General features: G+C 55.0%; 1 protein-coding gene across 1 annotated transcript in view; it reads left to right on the forward strand.

Moving 5' to 3' along the window:
• The first annotated feature begins 3,207 nt into the window (after positions 1-3,207).
• GLB1L3 (galactosidase beta 1 like 3) overlaps positions 3,208-23,497 on the forward strand; it is a 28,491-nt gene continuing 8,201 nt past the window's right edge. Inside the window, exons 1-8 of the mRNA XM_055422473.2 lie at positions 3,208-3,640; positions 3,746-4,091; positions 15,114-15,182; positions 15,532-15,627; positions 16,185-16,293; positions 16,942-17,034; positions 18,087-18,168; positions 20,878-20,942. Of these exons, the coding sequence (XP_055278448.2) occupies positions 3,208-3,640; positions 3,746-4,091; positions 15,114-15,182; positions 15,532-15,627; positions 16,185-16,293; positions 16,942-17,034; positions 18,087-18,168; positions 20,878-20,942 (1,293 nt within the window). The remainder of the gene's footprint in view (positions 3,641-3,745; positions 4,092-15,113; positions 15,183-15,531; positions 15,628-16,184; positions 16,294-16,941; positions 17,035-18,086; positions 18,169-20,877; positions 20,943-23,497) is intronic.

Below are 23,497 nucleotides of genomic sequence, written 5' to 3' on the forward strand. Positions count from 1 at the left end.
ACCAGTGCAGGAACCCCCTGTGGGCCAGCGCGGCAGGGAGGCCACAGCCCCACCCTGGGCCCAAGGCCCCCCGAGGCTGCGACCGGGGCCTGTCACCCCTTCCGACCCCCGGCCCAGGGCGCCCCCTTTCTCCACTACTCTCTCCTTCATCAGAGGCCCAGGCCCCGCTGTGGCCGTTCCAAGCGCCTCCCCTTCAGAAAGGTCTGTCGGGGGTCCTGGTCTCTGGGCCACTGGGCATTGCTGCTTCTTGCTTTTACTTCTCTCCTGAGCTGCTGAACGTGGAGTCTGTCCTCAATTATTCCCACTGGGGACAAGATTGGAGGATCTGTCCATTTGGCCTCTTGAAACTAGAGCCCTGTGAACGTTCCAGGAACAAAGCTACCACTTACATGTGTACAGTCGTAATCTCTACACACACAAAGCACTAAAGCCTGAAGTGTCTTCTAAAATTATTTGGCAGCAAAGCTTGACCAGTGTGAGCGAATTTGGAAACGAAACCTCTCAGGCATTGACCTGACACATTTTAATCATTTTTATTTACCACCCCTTTTTTTTAAAGAATCATCTTCTATTTCGGTTTTGGCTGTGTTGGGCCTTCGCTGCTGCCCACGGGCTTTTCTCTGGCTGCAGGGAGCAGGGTCTGCCCCTAGTTGAGGGGCCCTGGCTGCTCTTGCTGCGAAGCACGGGCTCTAGGGTGCTTGGTCTCTAGACTGTCGGCTTAGCTGTTCTAAGCATGCGGTGTCTTCCTGGACCAGGGAGCCAGCCTGTGTCTCCTGCACTGGCAGACGGCTTCTCAGACACACTTCCCTGGTTTACCCCTGCTTATGCCCAATTCCCCTCTTACTGTGAAGGTCAGATGTTTCCGAGCAGACACGTTGCTGAATTTTCCACGAGTGTCACAGACTTGCTCTGTTAGAGTGTCCTCTAACACAGGGCTATAAGGAAACCACTTCAAATTGATAAACAGTGTATACAAACCCACCCACACTTAACAGTACACTTAGTGGTAAACAACTGCTTGCTACCCGAAACCTGGAAACAGGTAAGGATGGTTCTCACCACTTTTATTCAAGATAGTACTGGGAACTCCAGCTACCACAATGGGATAAGAAGAATTAATAAAAGACATTGGAGAGATTGGAAAGGAAAAAAAACTGTATTTGCAGATAACATGACTGTTTCTGATTTAAAAGATTTTTTTCCCTCAACTTTCAGCGCTGTTTCTTCTATCCCAGATTCTTTTATTTATTTAATTATTATTATTGTTTTTTGGCCATGTGTCTTGTGGGATCTTAGTTCCCTGACAGGGATCGTACCGAGGCCCTCAGCAGTGAAAGCACCAGGTCCTAACCACTGGGCCACCAGGGAATTCCCAACGTAACTGCTTCTTTAGAAAGTCCCGTGGAACTGGGTTTTCAAAACAACCACGTAGAATTAATGAGAGAGAATACCAAGGTCAAAGAATACCAGATCTACATGAGAAGCCCGGCTGCATTTCTCTGTGCTAACAATGAATTTGCTGAAACTGAACTTGAAAATACCATGCCGTTTAAAATAGCTCAAAACAGGGGCTTCCCTGGGGGCTCAGTGATAAAGAATCCGCCTGCTAATGCAGAGGATATGGGTTCAGGCCCAGGTCAGGGAAGATCCCACATGCCCTGAAGCAACAATACCCGGGAGCCACGATGTTTGTACAAAATTCTCAGGGAGGTCGGGTCTCAAGGATGGACATGTACCTGTAATGAGCAAGACAAGAATAACAAACACCCACAAGCTCCCAGAAAACTCTAGCCTTGATTTCGGTCTGGTGCCACGGGCTCTGCTCTTTCCAATGGCAGAGGAAAAGCAAAGGATTTCAGGGAGAAAAGGCCAGAGGGCTGTCTGATTTTCCAGTCTCTGAAGAGATTTTCATCCTGGGACTTCAAATTCAGGTGTTCCAGACAGGGCCCAGCGCTCCTTTCTGCGTTCAAATCTCTACCCCGACCTGCATTTCTGGTCTCAGGAGACGTCCCTACTGTCTACCCCGCTTGCCTGGGCCGACAGCCTGGCGGCCCTCTCTCTCTGAAGCACCTGCTCTATCAAGTACCAGAAGTTCCCCATTTCACCTTGAAATTCTCCTAAAATCCTCCGTGTCCTCGCGGAGTGTGGGTGTTATGCCCTGAGTCTGGTCCCCCCATACTGGTAGAATAAGACACTGGCAGCAATGCGAAAGCAAGAATGGGGTTTATTGCTAGGGCTCATGCCTCCTCCAGCGCAGTGCAGTGCGGACAAGAGCCCCGAGCCCAGGTCACAGCGGTTTTTATAGTCTCAGGTTACATAAGCACCTATTTCTGTTCAAGAGATCAAGCCGGCAGAAGCTCATTGGCCATTTTTTACGCGCGCTGGGTTTTTCTGGGGGATTTCCCTTTTTCCTCTGATTGGCCTGATTTTTGGCGCCGGCGGGACTTTTCGAGGGAGGAGTTTCTTAATTTTGGCGCCAGCGGGATCTTCTTAGGGAGGAGTTTCTGTGAACTTAGCCTCCACCCTGTCTCCAGGATCGAAACTTAGGCCTAAGCAAGGTCTCAGGCCTATCCCGGCTACTCAGATGTTAGGGCTCCTAACATAGGGACCAGGAGAACGGCTCGAGTGCTCCTCCTGGGATCCCCGGCTCCTCGATGACCTGTTTGTCACCTCGCCTCCGCCTTGCACCAGGCAGTCTCCGCAGAACGGATACCCGGCTTGGCTGTCCGCCGGCAGCCTCCATCAGGCAGGAGGCGCGGCGCCCCTGGTGCCCAGCAAGGAGGCCTCCGCGTGCCCCCGCCCTCGCCGCAGACACAGGACGGACTCTCAGTCCACCGGCGCCCCTCTGTCCGCCCCGTCCCGTGACTCTCCCCGTCTCCTGCGGCGGGTTGGGGAGCCGCCTCCCCCAGGGGCGTCAGGCGGCCTCCTTGCTGAGCGTCTCCGGCGGTGGACCTGGAGCCAAGGGGCGCGCTGACCGCCTGCCCCGCGCGGCCGCCCGCGGGTTCTCTTCGCGCCCTTTGGCCCCGGGTGCTGCGGGAACTCAAGCTCAGGGCGATGACCCTAACCCTCCGGTTTCCTCCCGCAGCTGGGAGGCGTCTGCGCGCAGAGGCGTCCGCCTCGTCCCGGCGTCGGGGGACCTGGGCGCCTCGCCTCGCGGGGATGGGCTCCGCGCCGCGCTCCAGGTGAAGGCCCCCAGCCCCGCAGCCCATGGGCCCTCCAGGCGCGGGCTCCCCGTCCGCGCCCCCGAGCCTCCGAGGCCTCCCGCCGTCCGTCCGCGGTCAGCCTGGGGCCCTCGCCCGGGGCGGGCGGCCTCGCGGGTCCCCAGGCCTGCCCGGGGCGGCAGGCCCCCAGCGCGCTTCTGCCCCGGCCCAGCACCCCGGAGGAAGGGCGGCCCCGTCCCCTCCTGCGCGGCCCCGGGACCCTCCCCGGTGCCCCTCCTGCCCTCGTGGCCGCAGGCCTCCAGGAGGCAGGGTCCACAGGCAGCCCTCTGCGCAGAGGGAGGCGGGCGGCGGGACGGCCCCGGCGGCCCCGGTTCAGCTCGGAGACCCGCTCCCGGGTCCCCCCGGCGCCTCCCCGCCTGCCGGGGTCCCGGGCGGCCCCCTTGTCCTTTCAGCCCCTGTCTCTCCTGGAGAGGAGGCCTGTGCGTCCTTTTCCTGCCGTTTGTCTCATCGTCTTTTGCTCCGCCGCCGAAACACAGAAATAACTTTATTCTGGAACACGGCAAGCTGACCGCACACCCGCGCAGGTCTGCCTGAGCCGGGGGCGCGGCCCCTTCTCCCTTCTGGGCTGAAACCGCAGCAGCCCGGGTTTCTGCAGGAAGCAGCCGGCGCCTTCTCCCCGGGCTGCCTCGCCACCGCCTCTCCCTCTGGCCCCAGCAGGTTTGACTGGTCGCACCTGACGCCCCGGCAGCTGAAGAACCGCTCGCGGGGCCTGCAGACTGAGGAGCCAGCCGGGCGGAACCCCTGCTTCACGCTGGAGGGCCACGAGTTCCTCATCCTCGGGGGCTCCGTCCATTACTTCCGAGTGCCACGGGCCTCGTGGAGAGACCGGCTGCTCAAGCTGCAGGCCTGCGGCCTCAACACCGTCAGCACGTGAGCGCGGGCCCTGGGGCCTCGGAGGCGGGTCCCGGGCGTGCAGTTCAGGGCTCCTGCAGCTCAGCCGTCGTACTTAGGTTGCCATGGTCCGTCCGCGGGTGGGGTCACGGGGAACAGGAAAGAGGCAGGCTTCGCTCAGGAGCCTTCCCAGTAGGAGGGCCCCGGGCCCTTTAGGAGAGCTGCTTTAGGACAGATGCTCAAAGTAGATTTCTAGGTAAAGCTTTGGTTTTTTTTTTTAAACACCAAAAACGTTTTGCACTGGGATATCGCTGATTATCAATGTTGTGATAGTTTCCGTGAAGGGACTCGGCCATACCTATCTGTGTGTCCATTCTCCCCTAAACTCTCCTCCCATCCAAGCGGCTGCTGCGTGACAGTCGGCAGAGTTCCCTGTGCTGTACAGCAGGTCCCTGTTCGTTATCCATTTTAAATACAGCAGTCTGTACATGACCTTCCCAGAGTCCTTAACTGCCCCTTCCCCTCTGGATGCATGTTGTTTTAACAACAGTTCTTATGTCTGTGAAATGAGCACAGAGAGGGATGAGTGTGCGTGCTCAGTTGCTCAGTCGTGTCCGGCTCTTGGACCCCCTGGGCTGTAGCCCACCAGGCTCCTCTGTCCATGGGATTCTCCAGGCAAGAATCCTGCAGTGGGTTGCCATTTCCTTCTCCAGGGGATCTTCCCAACCCAGGGAAGTTTGCCTCTTAGATTGCGTGTGAGAAAAAGGCCTGTCATAGCGCCGGCGTGTGTGTGTGCCCAGCGGTGGTGAAATAAGGAAATGCAGGCCCGGCTTAGTCAGCGCGTTGTTTAACTTGACTGTGTCGGGAGGTGATGTGGCCAAGGTGTCCTGACGGTGATGGGATTTCTAAGCATCTTCCTGGCCTTACGTGGTCCTGACAACTGTGGGTGTACGGTCCCCACCCTGAGGGTTCTGCCAGCCGGTTCCAGGGTCAGTTTTGCCCAGAGACCTGCCATACCCCTCTGGGCAGCAAGGCTGCCTGCGAGGCAGTGGAGCAGAGGTTCCTTCCTGCAAGCACCTGGCTGGTGGAGAAAAAACCACGTCCCAAGTAAAAGCCATATTTGAAAGAGGACCAGTGGTGGTCCCTTTATAAGGGACCGTTTCCAGAAATGTCGTGAAGCTGAGAAAAGCAGGAGCTGATGATGATGGGGTGACGGTGAGTCCAGAGGGAAAGTCTACAGACGTGGCCAGGAACAGAGGCGCAGGCGCCGAGGGTCCAGCTGGGAGGGAGGCCCTCCCGTGGAGCGAGCCCACCCAGAGCCCAGAGCCCCCTCCCCAGGACACGGGCCGGTGTTCCCTGCCCTGGGAAGAGGGCCCCTTGGTGGGCTGCTGGAGGGTCAGGCAGGCCCCAGGCCCCGCGGCCCCTCAGGACTGGACTCGGCTTGGGCAGCGGGTTACCTGCCTGGAGCTTGGCACCCCTTCCCGTGAGGTCTTGTTATCAAGCCCAAGTGCCCTTGGCAGGGTATTTTATGATGCAGAGTGTCTGGTTTTCTTATCTCTTCAAAGTGACAGTAACCTAAATTTATTTCTTATATTATGTTCTTAAACATCATTACTCTCGACCTAAAATCTTCTAATTGTTGGAACAGGGACTAACTGAAGGAGTTATTGTAGGTTATTTAGGTCAGCGTTCCCTAAATAGCTGCTGCTGCTGCTAAGTCACTTCAGTCGTGTCAGACTGTGCGACCCCACAGACGGCAGCCCACCAGCCTCCGCCATCCCTGGGATTCTCCAGGCAAGAACACTGGAGTGGGTTGCCATTTCCTTCTCCAGTGCGTGAAAGTGAAGTCGCTCAGTCGTGTCCAATTAGTAGTGACCCCATGGACTGTAGCCCACCAGGCTCCTCTGTCCATGGGATTTTCTAGGCAAGAGTACTGGAGTGGCTTGCCATTGCCTTCTCCGCCTAAATAGCTATTCAACTTTATTTTTACTTATTTAATTAAAAATATCTTTTCTTGGCCTTGCTCTGTGGCATGTGGGATCTTAGTGCCCCAGCCAGGCCTGACCCTGTGCCTGCTGCTTCAGAAGCCCAAAGTCTTAGCCACTGGACCCCCAGTGATAAAATTTATTTTTCTGTTTCTTGGTGAGACGTTTGTCACCAGCAGTTCGAAAGGTCTGTTGTTTTCATGGTCAGGCTGTGGGGTTTTGTTTGGTAACGTCAAGAAAAAGTAAGGGCAGTCCCGAGAATCTAGGGCTTGCGGTATATAGAAGGGAAGAGCAGAAACGCGGTGGCAGATACCCTGGGGCACGTAATTCAACGTAACATCGGTAACTGCATTCGTTACATTAATCCCAAAAGATTTCCATCTGCTTGCCTTCCCGGGTTAAGCCTCCACTGGTCGTTCCGGATGATGCTTATACGACATTGAAGTTTGGATGAAGCAGGGACCACTGGATGTCCCCATACCATTGACCGGTCGCAGCTGGACCCAGAGCAGAAGTCCTTTGCACCCGAGCGTCCCCACCGCCCCCTTGTGGCAGAGCTAAGCATCGCACTCACTGAGGGGCCAGGGCTGGTCAACAGCAACCTGACCAGAACTGTGGACTGGAGGCCGGGAGCAGCACACTGATACCTGGCTCATCTCATCTGCAGATACTTGAATCACTAAGTATCGCTGAGCTCCACTGAGGCCTCTCCTCGTGTGCTGACGGGAAGATGCGGTTTCTTCACTCTTCTGCTAACGCAGCAGTATTAGTCACTCAGTCACGTCCGAGTTTTTGTGACTCCATGGACTGCAGCCCGCCAGGCTCCTCTGTCCATGGGCTTCTCCGTGCAAGAATATGGGAGTGAGTAGCCATCCCCTTCTCCAGGGATTTTCCCAACCCAGGGATCAAACCCAGGTCTCCTGCAATGCAGCCAGATGCTTTAGCGTCTAAGCCACCAGGGAAGCACGTTAAAGCAGTAAATTACATTGAAAAGTTTATTTCCTGATATTTAGCCCATCCATGGCTCTGGCATGAATTCTGCCTGGTTATGAGACATGCAGCTTTGAGCACCCACATGCAGATTGCTGAATCGGATTTGCTAGTGTTTTATTTCAGAAGGACATGACACCCCACTTCAGTACTCTTGCCTGGAAAATCCCAGGGACGGGGGATCCTGGTGGGCTGCCATCTATGGGGTTGCACAAAGTCGGACACAACTGACACGACTTAGCAGCAGCAGCAGTTTTTATTTCAGAGATGTACCTTTATGATGATAACTAAACCTGACTTAAAATTTTATTTCTGAGTGTCTTGCTCAGTTTCTAAATCAATCTTATAATACACTTGTGAGCTGACTTTATCTTCTTTTTCTAGTCACTGAAAATATTTTGCAAAAGAAGTATTTTTACCTTGAATGTTTCTTAAAGTTCACTTTAAAACTCTGTGACTACTAATTCTGTGTGGTAAACGTTTTAGGGACAGTATCACTCTCTTGAATAGTTATTATTTAATTCACGTTTCTAAAGGGCTTCCCTCATAGCTCAGCTGGTAAAGAATCCACCTGCAATGCAGGAGGCCCCAGTTCGATTTCTGGGTTGGGAAGATCCTCTGGAGAAGGGATAGGCTACCCACTCCAGTATTCTTGGGCTTCCTTTGTGGCTCAGCTGGTAAAGAATCTGAATGCAGGAGACCTGGGTTTGATCCCTGGGTTGGGAAGATCCCCTGGAGACAGGAATAGCTACCCACTCCTGTATTCTGGCCTGGAGAATTCTATGGATGGTATAGTCCACGGGGTGACAAAGAGTCAGCCAGGACTGAGCACCTTTCACTTTTCTATTCCAAAATGTTTCCTATTTTATTCTATACTCTTTTTTCCTTTCCTTTCTTCTTTCAGATTGACTGGGACTTAAAAAATTCTTTCTTGGAAGTTATACATCATCCAGAGTTTTGGGGACCTTTGTTTCCTGAATCGTGTAAACTTTAAGTCTTTTCAAAGAACTAGCTTGCAGATTTATTAATATTCTCTGTATGAATGTCTCACTTCGTTGCATTTGCCTTGGGATCGCAGACTGAGAGACGTAGATTTTTGGAGTTTGTTGAGATTCACTTTGTGCTTCAAAACCCGACCTTGTGTTTGTGTGTTTCAGAGCGTGTTCCAGAGTCCGCCACGACGCTCTCTGCGTCCTTATTAGATTCAGTGTTTCAACTCTGTTGTTCAAATCTATGTTCTTACCTTTATTTTTGCTGTTGTTGTCTCTGTCTTGTAGAGAAGTATTTTAACTCTTTCCACTGTGGCTATGGATGGACCCCGCCACTGCCAGTTCAGTAACCTTCCCCCCTGAAGCTGTGTATCCCTGTGGATGGACCCTTTCCCTTCTGGTTCAGTAGCCTTCTCCCTGAAGCTGTGTATCCCTGTGGATGGACCCTTTCCCCTCTGGTTCAGTAGCCTTCCCCCTGAAGCTGTGTATCCCTGTGGATGGACCCTTTCCCTTCTGGTTCAGTAGCCTTCTCCCTGAAGCTGTGTATCCCTGTGGATGGACCCTTTCCCTTCTGGTTCAGTAGCCTTCTCCCTGAAGCTGTGTATCCCTGTGGATGGACCCCCCTCCCCCGGTTCAGTAGCCTTCTCCCTGAAGCTGTGTATCCCTGTGGATGGACCCCCCGCCCCGGTTCAGTAGCCTTCCCCCTGAAGCTGTGTATCCCTGTGGATGGACCCTTTCCCTTCTGGTTCAGTAGCCTTCTCCCTGAAGCTGTGTATCCCTGTGGATGGACCCCCCCGCCCCCGGTTCAGTAGCCTTCCCCCGAAGCTGTGTATCCCTGTGGATGGACCCTTTCCCCTCTGGTTCAGTAGCCTTCTCCCTGAAGCTGTGTATCCCTGTGGATGGACCCTTTCCCCTCTGGTTCAGTAGCCTTCTCCCTGAAGCTGTGTATCCCTGTGGATGGACCCTTTCCCCTCTGGTTGAGTAGCCTTCTCCCTGAAGCTGTGTATCCCTGTGGATGGACCCTTTCCCTTCTGGTTCAGTAGCCTTCCCCCTGAAGCTGTGTATCCCTGTGGATGGACCCCCCTCCCCTGGTTCAGTAGCCTTCCCCCTGAAGCTGTGTATCCCTGTGGATGGACCCTTTCCCTTCTGGTTCAGTAGCCTTCCCCCTGAAGCTGTGTATCACTGTGGATGGACCCCCCACCCCGGTTCAGTAGCCTTCTCCCTGAAGCTGTGTATCCCTGTGAATGGAACCCCCGCCCCGGTTCAGTACTTCCCCCTGAAGCTGTGTATCAGAGCCTGCAACGCCTTGACTATCACATCTTCTTCAGGCTTCATTCCTTTTACTGCTGCTTGGTGCCTCTCAACATCTATTTGTGAGGGGTTTTCTTTACCTTAAAATCCATGTTGCCTGCTATTTAAGAGTGCTAGACTAATTCTTCCTCATGTATATCTTTTCCCATATTTCTGATTCAACTTTTTTGGGAAGTTTTCTTTAAAGTAAATCATTTGTAAGCATCATTTAGCAAAACTTATTAGCTCTATTCTCCCAATGTCTAGGTACAAGCTTTTCCAGGCATAGTTAGTCTTGAGCAAACCAATTTTCCATCCCTTCTCACAGCAGCAGATCTTGAAATACAGTCAGTTCTGCCATCAGTTCCCCTCAGTTCAGTCCTTGGAGGACCTTCTCCGTGGAGGACCGCCTCTTTTGCCATCAGCCCCACCCACCATAGAGCCGCCAAGCAGATGACTCACAAATGCAGAACAATTGTGGGTGTGGAAGTCGCTCAGTCTGTCCGACTCTCTGTGACCCCGTGGACTGTACAGTCCATGGGACTCTCCAGGCCAGAACACTGGAGTGGGTAGCTGCTCCCTTCTCCAGGGCATCTTCCCAACCCAGGGATGGAACCCAGGTCTCCCACATTGCAGGCGGATTCTTCACCAGCTGAGCCACCAGGGAAGACCAATTACACCAAAGAAATTGAATTATACAGAACAATTACACCAAAGGAGTTCTCGCACTGTTAAGAAAGTTCTAGGGACCACAACAGATTTCCCAACCTGGGGATCTGGCAAAGGGACTGAGACTCCCCAGGGAATTTGACTTTAGAGGCCAGTGGGATTTGATTACAGAATTCCCACAGGACAGGGTAACAACAGACTCTCAGAGGGCACAAACGAAACCTTGTGCCCACCAGGGCCCAGGAGAAAGGGGCAGCGACCCAAAGGAGATTGAGCCAGACTTGCCTGTGAGTGTCCAGGAGGCTCTAGCCTCAGGCCAAACAGCAGGGAAGGAACACGCCCGCCATCTACGGAAAATGGGACTGAAATTTACTGAGCGCGGCCCCGCCATCTACGGAAAATGGGACGAAAATGTACTGAGCGCGGCCCCGCCCATCTACGGAAAATGGGACTGAAATTTACTGAGCACGGCCCCGCCATCTACGGAAAATTGGACTAAAATGTACTGAGCGCGGCCCCGCCATCTACGGAAAATGGGACTGAAATTTACTGAGCGCGGCCCCGCCATCTACGGAAAATGGGACGAAAATGTACTGAGCGCAGCCCCGCCCATCTACGGAAAATGGGACTGAAATTTACTGAGCACGGCCCCGCCATCTACGGAAAATTGGACTAAAATGTACTGAGCGCGGCCCCGCCATCTACAGAAAATTGGACTAAAATGTACTGAGCGCGGCCCCGCCCATCTACGGAAAATGGGACTGAAATTTACTGAGCGCGGCCCCGCCATCTACGGAAAATGGGACTGAAATTTACTGAGCACGGCCCCGCCATCTACGGAAAATTGGACTAAAATGTACTGAGCACAGCCCCGCCATCTACGGAAAATCGGACTAAAATTTACTGAGCACTGCCCCGCCATCTACGGAAAATTGGACTAAAATGTACTGAGCACAGCCCCGCCATCTATGGAAATTCGGACTAAAATTTACTGAGCACGGCCCCGCCATCTACGGAAAATTGGACTAAAATGTACTGAGCACAGCCCCGCCCTCTACAGAAAATTGGACTGAAATTTACTGAGCGCGGCCCCGCCCATCAGAACAAGACCCAGTTTTCCCCTCAGTCAGTCTCTCCCATCAGGAAGCTCCCGCAAGCCTCTTATTCTTACCCATCAGAGGGCAGAGAATGAAAAGCACCACAACAGAAAACTAACCAAAACGATCACATGGACCACAGCCTTGTCGAACTCAATGAAACTATGAGCCACATCAGGTAGGGCCCCCACATCAGCTGGATAGTGATGGAGTTCAGTTCAGTCGCTCAGTCGTGTCCGACTCTTTGTGACCCCGTGGACTGCAGCACGCCAGGCCTCCCTGTCCATCTCCAACTCCTGGAGTCCACCCAAACTCATGTCCATCCTGTCAGTGGTGCTACCCAACCATCTCATCCTCTGTCGTCCCCTTCTCCTCCCGCCTTCAATCTTTCCCAGCATCGGAGTCTTTTCCAATGAGTCAGCTCTTTGCATCAGGTGGCCGAAGTATTGGAGTGTCAGCTTCAACATCAGTCCTTCCAGTGAACACCCAGGACTGATCTCCTTTACGATGGACTGGTTGGATCTCCTTGCAGTCCAAGGGACTCTCAAGAGTCTTCTCCAACACCACAGTTCAAAAGCATCAGTTCTTTGGTGCTCAGCTTTCTTTATAGCCCAACTCTCACATCCATACATGACCACTGGAAAAACCATAGCTTTGACTAGACAGACCTTTGTTGGCAAAGTAATGTGTCTGCTTTTTAATATGCTGTCTAGGTTGATCATAACTTTTCTTCCCAGGAGCAAGTGTCTTTTAATTTCATGGCTGCAGTCACCACCTGCAGTGATTTTGGAGCCCCCCAAGATAAAGTCTGTCACTGTTTCCACTGTTTCCTCGTCTATTTCCCATGAAGTGATGGGACCAGATGCCATGATCTTAGTTTTCTGAATGTTGAGCTTTAAGCCAACTTTTTCACTCTCCTCTTTCACTTTCATCAAGAGGGTCCTTAGTTCTTCTTCACTTTCTGCCATAAGGGTGGTGTCGTCTGCATATCTGAGATTATTGATATTTCTCCCAACAATCTTGATTCCAGCCTGTGCTTCATCCAGCCCAGTGTTTCTCATGATGTCCTTTGCATATAAGTTAAATAAGCAGGGTGACAATATACAGCCTTGACGTACTCCTTTCCCGATTTGGAACCAGTCTGTTGTTCCATGGACTGTTCCATGTCCAGTTCTAATAGTTGCTTCCTGACCTGCATACAGGTTTCTTAGGAGGCAGGTCAGGTGATCTGGTATTCCGATCTAAGAATTTTCCACAGTTTGTTGTGATCCACACAATCAAAGACTTTGGCATAGTCAATAGAGCAGAAGTAGATGTTTTTCTGGAACTCTCTTTTATGATGATCCAGCGCATGTTGGCAATTTGATCTCTGGTTCCTCTGCCTTTTCTTAATCCAGGTTGAACGTCTGGAAGTTCACAGTTCACCTAATATTGAAGCCTCTCTTGGAGAATTTTGAGCATGACTTTGCTTGTGTGTGAGACGAATGCAATCGTACGGTAGTTTGAACGGTCTTTGGCATTGCCTTTCTTTGGTATCGGAATGAAAACTGACGTTTTCCAATCCTGTGGCCACTGCCAAGCTTTCCAAATTTGCTGGCATATTGAGTGCAGCACTTTCACAGCATCATCTTTAAGGATTTGAAAAAAAACTCAGCTGGAATTCCATCACCTTCACTAGTTTTGTTCGTAGTGATGCTTCCTAAGGCCCATTTGACTTTGCATTCCAGGATGTCTGGCTCTAGGTGAGTGATCACACCATCATGATTATCTGGGTCGTGAAGATCTTTTTTGTACAGTTCTTCCGTGTATTCTTGCCACCTCTCCTTAATATCTTCTGCTTCTGTTAGGTCCATACCATTTCTGTCCTTTATTGAGCCCATCTTTGCATGAAATGTTCCCTTGGTATCTCTAATTTTCTTGAAGAGATCTCTAGTCTTTCACATTCTATTGTTTTCCTCTATTTCTTTGCATTGATCGATGAGGAAGTCTTTCTTATCTCTCCTTGCTATTCTTTGGAACTCTGCATTCAAATGGGTATATCTTTCCTTTTCTCCTTTGCCTTTTGACTTCTCTTCTTTTCACAGCTACTTGTAAGGCCTCCTCAGAGAACCATTTTTCCTTTTTTGCCTATCTTTTTGTTGGGAATGGTCTTGATCCCTGCCTCCTGTACGATGTCACGAACCTCCATCCATAGTTCTTCAGGGACTCTATTAGATCTAATCCCTTGAATCTATTTGTCACTTCCACTCTATAATTGTAAAGGATTTGATTTAGGTCATACCTGAATGGTCTAGTGGTTTTCCCTACTTCTTCAGTTTAAGTCTGAATTTGGCAATAAGGAGTTCATGATCTGAGCCACAGGCCGCTCAGTTATTTCCCAGACCTGTGTAAGCTCTGGTGGCTCTATGGTAGGGTTAATGCCGACCTCCTCCAAGAGGGCTCATGGCACACCCAGGTCTGCTGCACCCGGAGCCCCTGCCCTGTGGCAGGCTACTGCTGACCCGGACCTCCGCAGGAGATGCTCAGACGCAGCTCTGGCTCGTCTGGGGTCCCTGGGTCCTGGTGCAGACAAGGTATGTTTGAGCCCTCAGAGCGTCTCTGGCGGGAATGGAGTTTGATTCTAAATGCAAATTTGCCCCTCCTACCATCTTGCTGGGGCTTCTCCTTTGCCCTTGGAAGTGGGGTATCTTTTTTTGGTGGGATCCAACATTCTCCTGTCGACAGTTGTTTGGCAGTGAGCTGTAATTTTGGAGTTCTCGCAGGAGACGATGAGTGTACGTCCTTCCAATCTGCCATCTTGGAGAAGGAAGGTGGTGGCGAGTTCTGACAAAGCACTGGAGAAGGGAAAGGCAACCACTCCAGCATTCGTGCCTTGAGAACCCCAGGAACAGTGTGAAAGGCCATAAGACTGCAGTGTTGTTATTTCAGTCGCTCGGTCCTGTCCGATTCTTGTGTCCATCTCTCCATATGGACCGCAGTCCACCAGGCTCCTCTGTCCATGGGCTTCTCCAGGCAAGAATACTGGAGAGGGTTACCATTCCCTTCTCCAGGGGATCTTCCTGGCCCGGAGACTGAACCTGCATTTCCTGTACTTGAGGGCAGCTGTTTACCGCTGAGCCACCAGGGAAGCCCTAATGCAACATATGCACTTTTAAAAACCTGCACTCTGCAAACCTGTGGAGCCAGAACTGCAGGGCTTAGGAGAAACATGAGGTGAAGGGCACAAGGTCAAAACCTCTGCTGCTGACGCACAGAAAGCGCAAAGATAGCCTGCAACAACGTTACCTGTGTCTTGGCCCTTCAGCCTCAGCCCCAGGGCGAGGGTCCTGACAGGGTGCTTCTTGCAAAGGCTAAACGTGATACCTTCTTTTATCTCAATTCAGTTCAGTTCAGTTCAGTCGCTCAGTCGTGTCCGACTCTTTGCGACCCATGAATCACAGCACGCCAGGCCTCCCTGTCCATCACCAACTCCCGGAGTTCACTCAAACTCATGTCCATCGAGTCGGTGATGCCATCCAGCCATCTCATTCTCTGTCGACCCCTTCTCCTCCTGCCCCCAATCCCTCCCAGCATCAGAGTCTTTTCCAGTGAGTCAACTCTTCACATGAGGTGGCCAAAGTATTGGAGTTTCAGCTTTAGCATCAATCAGTTTATCGCAATTAGCCTCATAGAAATCCCATGTCTGCTGTTATTTTGATTAATTTTTAGCGATATTTGGTAGGTATATATAGACATTTATGGTTTTTACCTTTTCTTTGAATTTCTAATGGATATGACAAAGGATAGGATGGTGAGTGTTATAATTTATGGATAAATTCAAGGAATTTAGAATCATAGGATTATTGGCAGCTTAGAACACCAGTGGATAACAGAGAAAGGAACTACTGAAGATAACCACTGTGTGTGCGTGACAAGGGTTAGGTACCAGGGGAAACTTCAGCTTTTTCCACATAGAGCTCTCTCAGGGCTTGGGACCGACCTGGCAGTTTGGAGGAAAGAAATAAAGGCGTGCTGTTTGTACTTCCCTCTTCCCTGCCACAGCTACGTCCCGTGGAACCTGCACGAGCCAGAAAGAGGCACATTCGACTTCTCCGGGAACCTGGACCTGGAGTAGGTTCTGTGACCCGGCCAGGCAGGACCGGGGATCTGAGGGGCGGGGACCCACGGGGCATCCTGGGCAGAGGGGGCCCCACGCCCTCCATCACAACCCCGCCACCCCCGGGCTGGGCCTGCCCCCCGAGTCCAGCCCCACAGCCCTTCCCCAGAGTGGCCGCGCCGACGTCCCAGCTGGGGGCTCGGTGGTGACCCCAGGGGTAGGGGGCGTCTCTGCTCTGCGGGGGGCATCCTGCCCTCAGCGTCCCCAGCCCCCCGGGGAGGGCCGCGCGGGTGAGGGGAGGGGGTGCTGGGCCGTGTTCCCCTGGGCTCCAAGCCCTGAGAGTGGGTGACCCCGACCCCCCAGGGCCTTCATCCTGCTGGCGGCGGAGGTGGGGCTGTGGGTGATCCTGCGTCCAGGCCCCTACATCTGCAGCGAGATGGACCTTGGGGGCCTGCCCAGGTGAGCGGGACTGGCCAGGAACTGTGGCCTTGGTGGAGCTCTGCTGACCCTTTGGTCCAGTCCAAGGACAATGGCGCCTGTTTGGGGTCTTGCTGTCGTCACAGCAACTCGGGTGGTGATGCTCTTCCATTATCCCTGGAGCTGGCGGGCTCCCCGTGGGTCCACGCTCCCCCGCCCCCCAGTGGACAGTCTGCCTCCTGGTCCGTGGTGGCTTTGCTCTCCGGACGGGGTGTCTGCAGTCCGGCTCAGGAGCAGGACCCATACGCTGCAGGTGACCTGGGGCTGCTTTGTTCCTGCTGTTGGCTCCTCTCTGTCGAACTCCTCGGCTTCAGAGGAGAGCTAACTCTGTCCCTAAGCCTGTGCTCTGCTCACAGCACAGGTTTTTCATGAATAGACAAAGAAGGCAGGAGACTGTTCACAGACGCTCGCAACGCCTGTCCTTAGGATGCGGGCATGCGGCCCCTCCTTTGACGGGTCCGCAAGTGCCCGGGGCCCTGGACTTGAGGGTGGACCCGGGAGCCCGCCCGGCCTGCTAAGCCTGCCACCCCACACCCCAGCTGGTTACTGCAGGACCCCGCGTCGCAGCTGAGGACCACCAACCGCAGCTTTGTGAATGCCGTGAACAAGTACTTTGACCACCTGATCCCCAGGGTGGCTCCGCTCCAGGTGAAGACAGACTGCTGCATCCCGCGAGCCTCTGCTGCAGGAGAGGCACAGCTCACGTCCGCAGAGAAGGGCGCTGACAGCCCGCGGCGGGAACTACGGACCTCCGCCCCGCGGCGCCTTTTCTAGGGCTTCTAGGCACGGGGGTGCGGGGCGAGCCAGCGTCCTGGCTCCAGCTCAGGAGTTGAGCACGTGCCCCTCACAGGGGCGGCCGGGGGTCCCCCGGCAGAGCTGCAGGGCTGGAGGGGGGCGGCTGCCACTCTGCCCGCGGTGGGCTGGGCTTCAGGGAGCAGAGACTCAGAGTAGACGGCGGTGGGTGAGATCGCCTTCAGCCTTGAAGCAGGTGTGCTCGCACGTCCGGGGCACGTCGATGGCTCAGCAGCCGACGGGGTGCTCTGAGGAGTGGGTGCAAGGGAGAAACAGAGGCCGTGAGGGCATTCGGGCCGCTCAGGGGCTCGGGCCCTGGCGCGGGGGGCTTGCGGCGGAGCCGGCGCCCCTCCGGCTCCCTGGGTGGTTTCCATGGTGATGGGAGGCGGCGGGTCTGGCGGGGGAGGGCGGGGCGCAGGAGGGGCCGGCGCGGGGCCGCCTCCCGAGCAGGAGCCGGCTTTGGGGCCGTGAGGCTTGGGGGTCTCACGCGCCGGCCCGTCCCAGTACCACAGGGGAGGCCCGATCATCGCGGTGCAGGTGGAAAACGAGTACGGCTCCTTCTACAGGGACAAGGCCTACATGCCCTACTTGCTGCAGGTGAGCCGCCTGCCGCCCTCCGGGCCTGAATCCGCTCGGCTCGGGGCGGCCCCGGAGGCCGCTGCGGCCCGCGGCGTGGGCGCCCTCTCCTGCAGTCTTTGCCGTCTGGGGGGCCTCAGGTCGGGGGGCACCCGCGGACCTGGTGCTCTTCCCGGGGGTGAGGCCCCCGGCCCCCAGCCTGCAGGAAGCAACCAGGGCGTGAGTGGAAGGCGGGGGTCCCACGTGTCTTGCCCACCTCGCCGGACGCAGTGGGGGCGCTGAAGCCGATGTCGCCCCCGGCCCCCCACGTCCGTCTCATTCGGCGAGAGTCTGATTCCCCCATCTGTAGACTGTGCCCGAAGACTCGCTGCGGGCCCCAGGCGGGCTCGGTGAGCGCAGGACGCACAGACGGGGTCCTCGGCCCGGGTGTCTGCTGCGTGTTCCCTGAGTGCGCGTGGCTTCCAGATGGGACCCCCCGCCCCACGTCCCCGGGAGGGTGGGCATCCCTGAGTCCAGCCAGGACCCGGGTTTGCGCCGCTCGCCTCTCTGGGCCCCGCAGCCCCGCCCTTCCCAAGGCTCCCCTGTCCTCTCTCAGTCTACGGGGGTCTGCACGTCTAGTGACCGCTGGCTTCCTGCCTGCCCCTCGCGGTCGGCCGTCTGTCCGTCAGCTGCGGGTGTGTCATCTGTCTGCGCGTCCGCCGCTCACCCGTTATCTATCAGCCCATCTGTGTGTCTCTCGTCCACGTACCTGTCTGTCCACATCTCTGTCTCTCCTGCGATGTAGGAACCCCCGTTCCTTTGTCTACTCAGCTCTGACCTCTTCATTTGAGCCACGGCCACAGGGTACCAGGGCTCACCCCCGCCGTGTGCCCACCCCTGGGAAGACGGCAGGCTGGCCGGAACCCACAGCCCCCAGCTGCGCAGCAGCCCTGTGCAAAGTGTCGCCGCGGGCCTTCATGTCTAGCACCCACGCTGCTGTCTGAGCCTCGGCGTGTCTGCCTCCTACTTCCTCGCATTTCCCTCTTTCAAGGAAAACAAGAGGGTGATTTCATCCCGTCCGACTCGCTCCACAGGCCCTGCTGCAGAGGGGCGTTGGAGGGCTGCTCCTGACCGCAGACAACACGGAGGACGTGACGAGGGGGCACGTAAAGGGAGGTAGGAGCTCAGACCTGTTTCAGGGGAGAGGCGAGGCTGCGGCAAGGCCTCCGACTCCTGAAGGAGCTTCAGCAGCGCCAAGCGCGCACCCACGCCCGACCCCAAGTGCCCGGACGCTGGGCCAGCAGTGATGTCACCCTGGCGAGGACTCTGGGTCAGGGAGGACCTGGGATGATGTCGCTCTGGCGAGGACTCAGGGTCAGGGAGGACCTGGGCATGTTGTTGCCCTGGAGAGGACTCGGGGTCAGGGAGGACCTGGGCATGTTGTTGCCCTGGAGAGGACTCGGGGTCAGGGGAGGACCTGTGATGATGTCGCCCTGGCAAGGACTCTGGGTCAGGGAGGACCTGGGCGTGTTGTCGCCCTGGAGAGGACTCGGGGTCAGGGGAGGACCTGGGATGATGTCGCTCTGGCGAGGACTCTGGGTCAGGGAGGACCTGGGATGATGTCGCCCTGGCGAGGACTCAGGGTCAGGGGAGGACCTGGGATGATGTCGCCCTGGCGAGGACTCTGGGTCAGGGAGGACCTGGGCGTGTTGTTGCCCTGGAGAGGACTCGGGGTCAGGAGAGGACCTGGGATGATGTCGCCCTGGAGAGGACTCGGGGTCGGGGGAGGACCTGGGATGATGTCGCCCTGGCGAGATCTCTGGGTCAGGGGAGGACCTGGGATGATGTCGCCCTGGTGAGGACTCTGGGTCAGGGGAGGACCTGGGATGATGTCGCCCTGGCGAGGACTCTGGGTCAGGGGAGGACCTGGGATGATGTCGCCCTGGCGAGGACTCGGGGTCAGGGGAGGACCTGGGGTGATGTCGCCCTGGCGAGGTCTCTGGGTCAGGGAGGACCTGGGATGATGTCGCTCTGGCGAGGACTCAGGGTCAGGGAGGACCTGGGCGTGTTGTTGCCCTGGCGAGGACTCGGGGTCAGGGAGGACCTGGGATGATGTCGCCCTGGCGAGGACTCTGGGTCAGGGGACGACCTGGGCGTGTTGTTGCCCTGGAGAGGACTCGGGGTCAGGGAGGACCTGGGCGTGTTGTTGCCCTGGCGAGTACTCGGGGTCAGGGAAGACCTGGGCGTGTTGTTGCCCTGGCAAGTACTCGGGGTCAGGGAGGACCTGGGATGATGTCGCCCTGGCGAGGACTCTGGGTCAGGGGACGACCTGGGCGTGTTGTTGCCCTGGAGAGGACTCGGGGTCAGGGAGGACCTGGGCGTGTTGTTGCCCTGGCGAGGACTCGGGGTCAGGGAGGACCTGGGCATGTTGTTGCCCTGGAGAGGACTCGGGGTCAGGGAGGACCTGGGCGTGTTGTTGCCCTGGCGAGGACTCGGGGTCAGGGAGGACCTGGGCATGTTGTTGCCCTGGAGAGGACTCGGGGTCAGGGAGGACCTGGGCGTGTTGTTGCCCTGGCGAGGACTCGGGGTCAGGGAGGACCTGGGTGTGTTGTCGCCCTGGAGAGGACTCGGGGTCGGGGGAGGACCTGGGATGATGTCACCCTGGCGAGGACTCTGGGTCAGGGGACGACCTGGGCGTGTTGTTGCCCTGGAGAGGACTCTGGGTCAGGGAGGACGTGGGCGTGTTGTTGTCCTGGAGAGGACTTGGGGTCGGGGGCGGCATGCCCACAGGCGGGCTCCCGGGTCCTCACTCCTGACGTCTCCCTGGAGCCTCTTCCTCGCACCTCCTCCTCTTTCCCAGTTTTTCTACGGCTTAAGAGTCTGGGCTGGAGCTGGAGATGCTCAGAGTCAAGTATCGCCCGGCCTGGGAACTGTGTGGTGGCAAGAGGCGGTGCTGAGGGGGGCCCGGCCTCCAGAGCCAGCTGGGACCCCGACTGCGGTCACCGCGGGTGCTGCATGCGCCCCCGGTCAGCAGCTGGTGGGGGGATGTTGTCCAGCAGTGGAGGACAGAATCAAAAGGCTCCGGCCACGGGGGCAGTGACCAGGGCAGCATGTGTCCACGGCCCCTTCTCGGTGGCATGCCTGCTCTGTTACTGCTGACTGGGGGCAGTGTGCTGACTGTGGATGCTATGCTGACCGTGAAATGCATGCTGACTGTGGAGCGTGCTGACCATGGATGCTGTGCTGACCGTGGACCCTGTGCTGACTGTGGAGCATGCTGACCATAGATGCTGTGCTGTGGATGCTGTGCTGACCGTGAACTGCGTGCTGACTGTGGACGCTGTGCTGACTGTGGATGCTGTGCTGACCATGGACGCTGTGCTGTGGATGCTATGCTGACCGTGAACTGCGTGCTGACTGTGGACGCTGTGCTGACCATGGACGCTGTGCTGGCTGTGGAGCGTGCTGACCATGGACGCTGTGCTGGCTGTGGACCCTGTGCTGACCGTGGACGCTGTGCTGACCGTGGACCCTGTGCTGACTGTGGAGTGTGCTGACCATGGACGCTGTGCTGGCTGTGGAGTGTGCTGGCCGTGGAGGGCGTGCTGACCGTGGACACTGTGCTCACCACGGGGCCAGGGGTCCCAGGTCCACGTGAGTCGTGTGATCTTGATCTCGTCCACTTCTCCTCACACAGCAGGGATGCTTTGAACTGCCCTTCTTCCCTCACGTTGTCCCCAAAGTGTCAGGGACGTGAGGGTGTGAGTGGGGGCCATTCCTACCTGCAAAGGGAGGAGCCGCTGCTGTCCCTTCCTCCAAGGGCACCCCCACCCACGTCAGGGGTGGCGAACCCCAGCAGCCCCCCTGTCCTGTCTGTCTCTGCAGTGCTGGCCAGCATCAACATGAAGGGGTTCAAGGTGGACTCGTTCAAGCATCTGTACAAGCTGCAGGTAGGTGGTGGCTGTGGGCCTGGGCAGAGCTGCTCTAGGACAGGTCTTGGGCCCAGCTTCTGGACTGGTGCCGCTTGTCTCTGGCAGTGCAGGGAGGGCCTCCCAGGAGGCCCCGAGGGACAGCTGGGTGTGAATGTGGATGCCCGGCCCGGGGCTGTGGCCGAGAAGTCTCCCCAGAGGTGCACTGTGCAGCTCTGTCCCTTGGCCCCGTGAGCTACGCCGTGGGCGGACACCGGTGCCGGGCCAGCGCCCTCTCCCGGCTCAGTGGGGCCTGGTGCTCGGGATCAGCTGTGCTTCGCAAGAACTCTGCAGGCTCCCTGTGCCTCCAGGCCCACCCCGCCCGCGCCCCCTTCCAGGCGCAAATGCCCCTGTTGTGCCCACAGCACCCTCCCCTCAGCCTCCACCCTCCTCCACAGTCTTTTCTTTTTTTAAGTTGTTCTGATATGGACCATTTCTAAAGTCTTTATTGAATTTCTCACAACATTGCTTCTGTTTGCTGTTTCGGGTTTTTGGCCGAGAGACACGTGGCCCCTAGTTGCCTGACCAGGCATCCCACCCACACCCCCTGTGCCAGGAAGCCAAGCGCTGACCACTGGCCCGCCAGGGGAGTCCCCTCGGTTTTAGCCCCCTTTGCTCACTGGCTTCTGCGAGTTTCCGGCCTCGTTGGGAACAGGGAGCTGTGCCAAGGGCAGCCCCACGGCTGTGTCTCCAGTTGCGTCTCCCTTGTTGTTTTCCTCTCGTTCCTTTAAAAGCAGTTTTATTGAAGAACGATTTATACACCGTTGAATCTACCCACTGAAAATATCTGATTAGCTTGTCGTTTTGCAACTGGCACCTGTCTGGAAGGCCTCCTCCTGCAGTTAGCGCCCCTCCTTCCTCCCGCCCCAGGCAGCCATAAATCGGCCTTTTCTGGACGTTTCACGAAAAGGGCCCCTCCGGCATCCAGTCTCTCGCGCTGCCTGACGACTCTGAGGCCCACGTGTGGTGGCCTCAATTGCCGCCGCGTCCCTCCCTCCCGAGGGCGGCGCGTCCCTTTCGGTGGCGGGGCTCCCCCCACCCCACGCACGGCCCTCAGGGCCCCGCTCCTGCCTCCTTGGCGCTGACACAGGTTTTGAATGCTGACCCCCGCTTGCATTCTCGGGCTGAATCCCTCTTGGTTGTGGAGTGGTGTCATATACTGCTGGTTTCAGCTCGTTCAGCTTTTATTGAGGACTTTTGCTTCTGTGTTCGTGGGGAATCCTGGTGCTTGGTTTTCTTTTCTTGAAATGCCTTTATTCGATTTTGGGATTAGGGTCATGCTGACCTCATAAAATGCTCTCCTTTTCTATCTTATGGAAGAGATTGTGTAGAAATGTTAGTATATCTTACTCACTGTTTGGTAAAATTTAATTGAGAGCATCTGGACTTGAAATTTTCTTTTTTAGAACGTTTTTTATTAGAAATTTAATTTTTCTAATGGATACAGCATAGTTCAGGTTACTGCTTCTTAAGTGAGTTTTCGTAGTTTGTGTCTTTATTCTGTCCTTTTTCACCTATGCTTTGAATTCATGATCGGTTGAGTGTTTGTAACGATCTGTTAATATCCTTCGAATGTCTTTGTTGTAAGTTATGATGACCTTTGTTTCACTCCTGTTATTGACAATTTCATGTATTCTTCTTTTTTTAAAATCTTGGTCAGTATGATTTGAAGCTTATCACTTTTGTTGATACTTTCAGAGAACCAGATTTTGGCTTTTTTCTCTATTGTGTTTTTGTTTTCTATTTATTTCTACTGTAATCTTTAACATTTTCTACCTTATGTTTCCTTAATGGATAGAATTTGCTGTACTTTTACTAGTTTTTTTTTTTTTCTGGTTGAAGCTTAGGTTACTGACTTGAGACTTTCTGTTTTCCTAATACAAGCATTTAGTGCTATGAATTTTCCTTTGTACACTGGTTTTGCTCCATCCCACCAATTTTGAAATGCTGTAGTTTTTTTTAATTTTCAAGTGATGTTTTAAAAAGTGTTCAGAGCATTAAATTTTCATTGAATTTAATTATTAAATTTTCGTTTCTTTATTCCATTTATCCGTTGGAAGCATGATGTTTAATTTCTCAGTATTTGGGGATTTTCTAGATATCATTCTGTTAGTGATTTCTATTTTAATACCGTGAAAACCCTCGAACTTACCTGGTGTGACCTCTGTTCTCTTGTATCTGTTGCGGTTTGCTTTATGGCTTATGCTGTGGTCCATCTTGGTGCGTGGTCTGTGCGCACTTTGGAAGAGTGGTGCTCTGTGTTTGTGCGTTTCCATCAGGTCAGGCTGGTGGGTGTCACTACCAGGTAAGCTCTGTCCTTGCTGGTGATCAGAGCTCAGTCCATCGATTATTGAGAGGAGAGTGCTGACGGCTCTGGGTTTATGTGTGTTCTGTGCTGCTCTGAGCCTGTCCTCACCAGTCCACAGGTCCCTGCCGTCCTTGTTATGAGCACAGGACGCCCTCAGCAATAGCCATCAGGTTATTATTTCCTTCGTTTTACTCTTTGGTTTATTTTCTGCTTTTTTTTTTTTTTCTGA

The sequence above is a fragment of the Moschus berezovskii genome, chromosome 14 (genome assembly GCF_049115385.1).
Source record: "Moschus berezovskii isolate FMDL1 chromosome 14, NW_MosBer_1.0, whole genome shotgun sequence".
NCBI lineage: Eukaryota > Metazoa > Chordata > Mammalia > Artiodactyla > Moschidae > Moschus > Moschus berezovskii.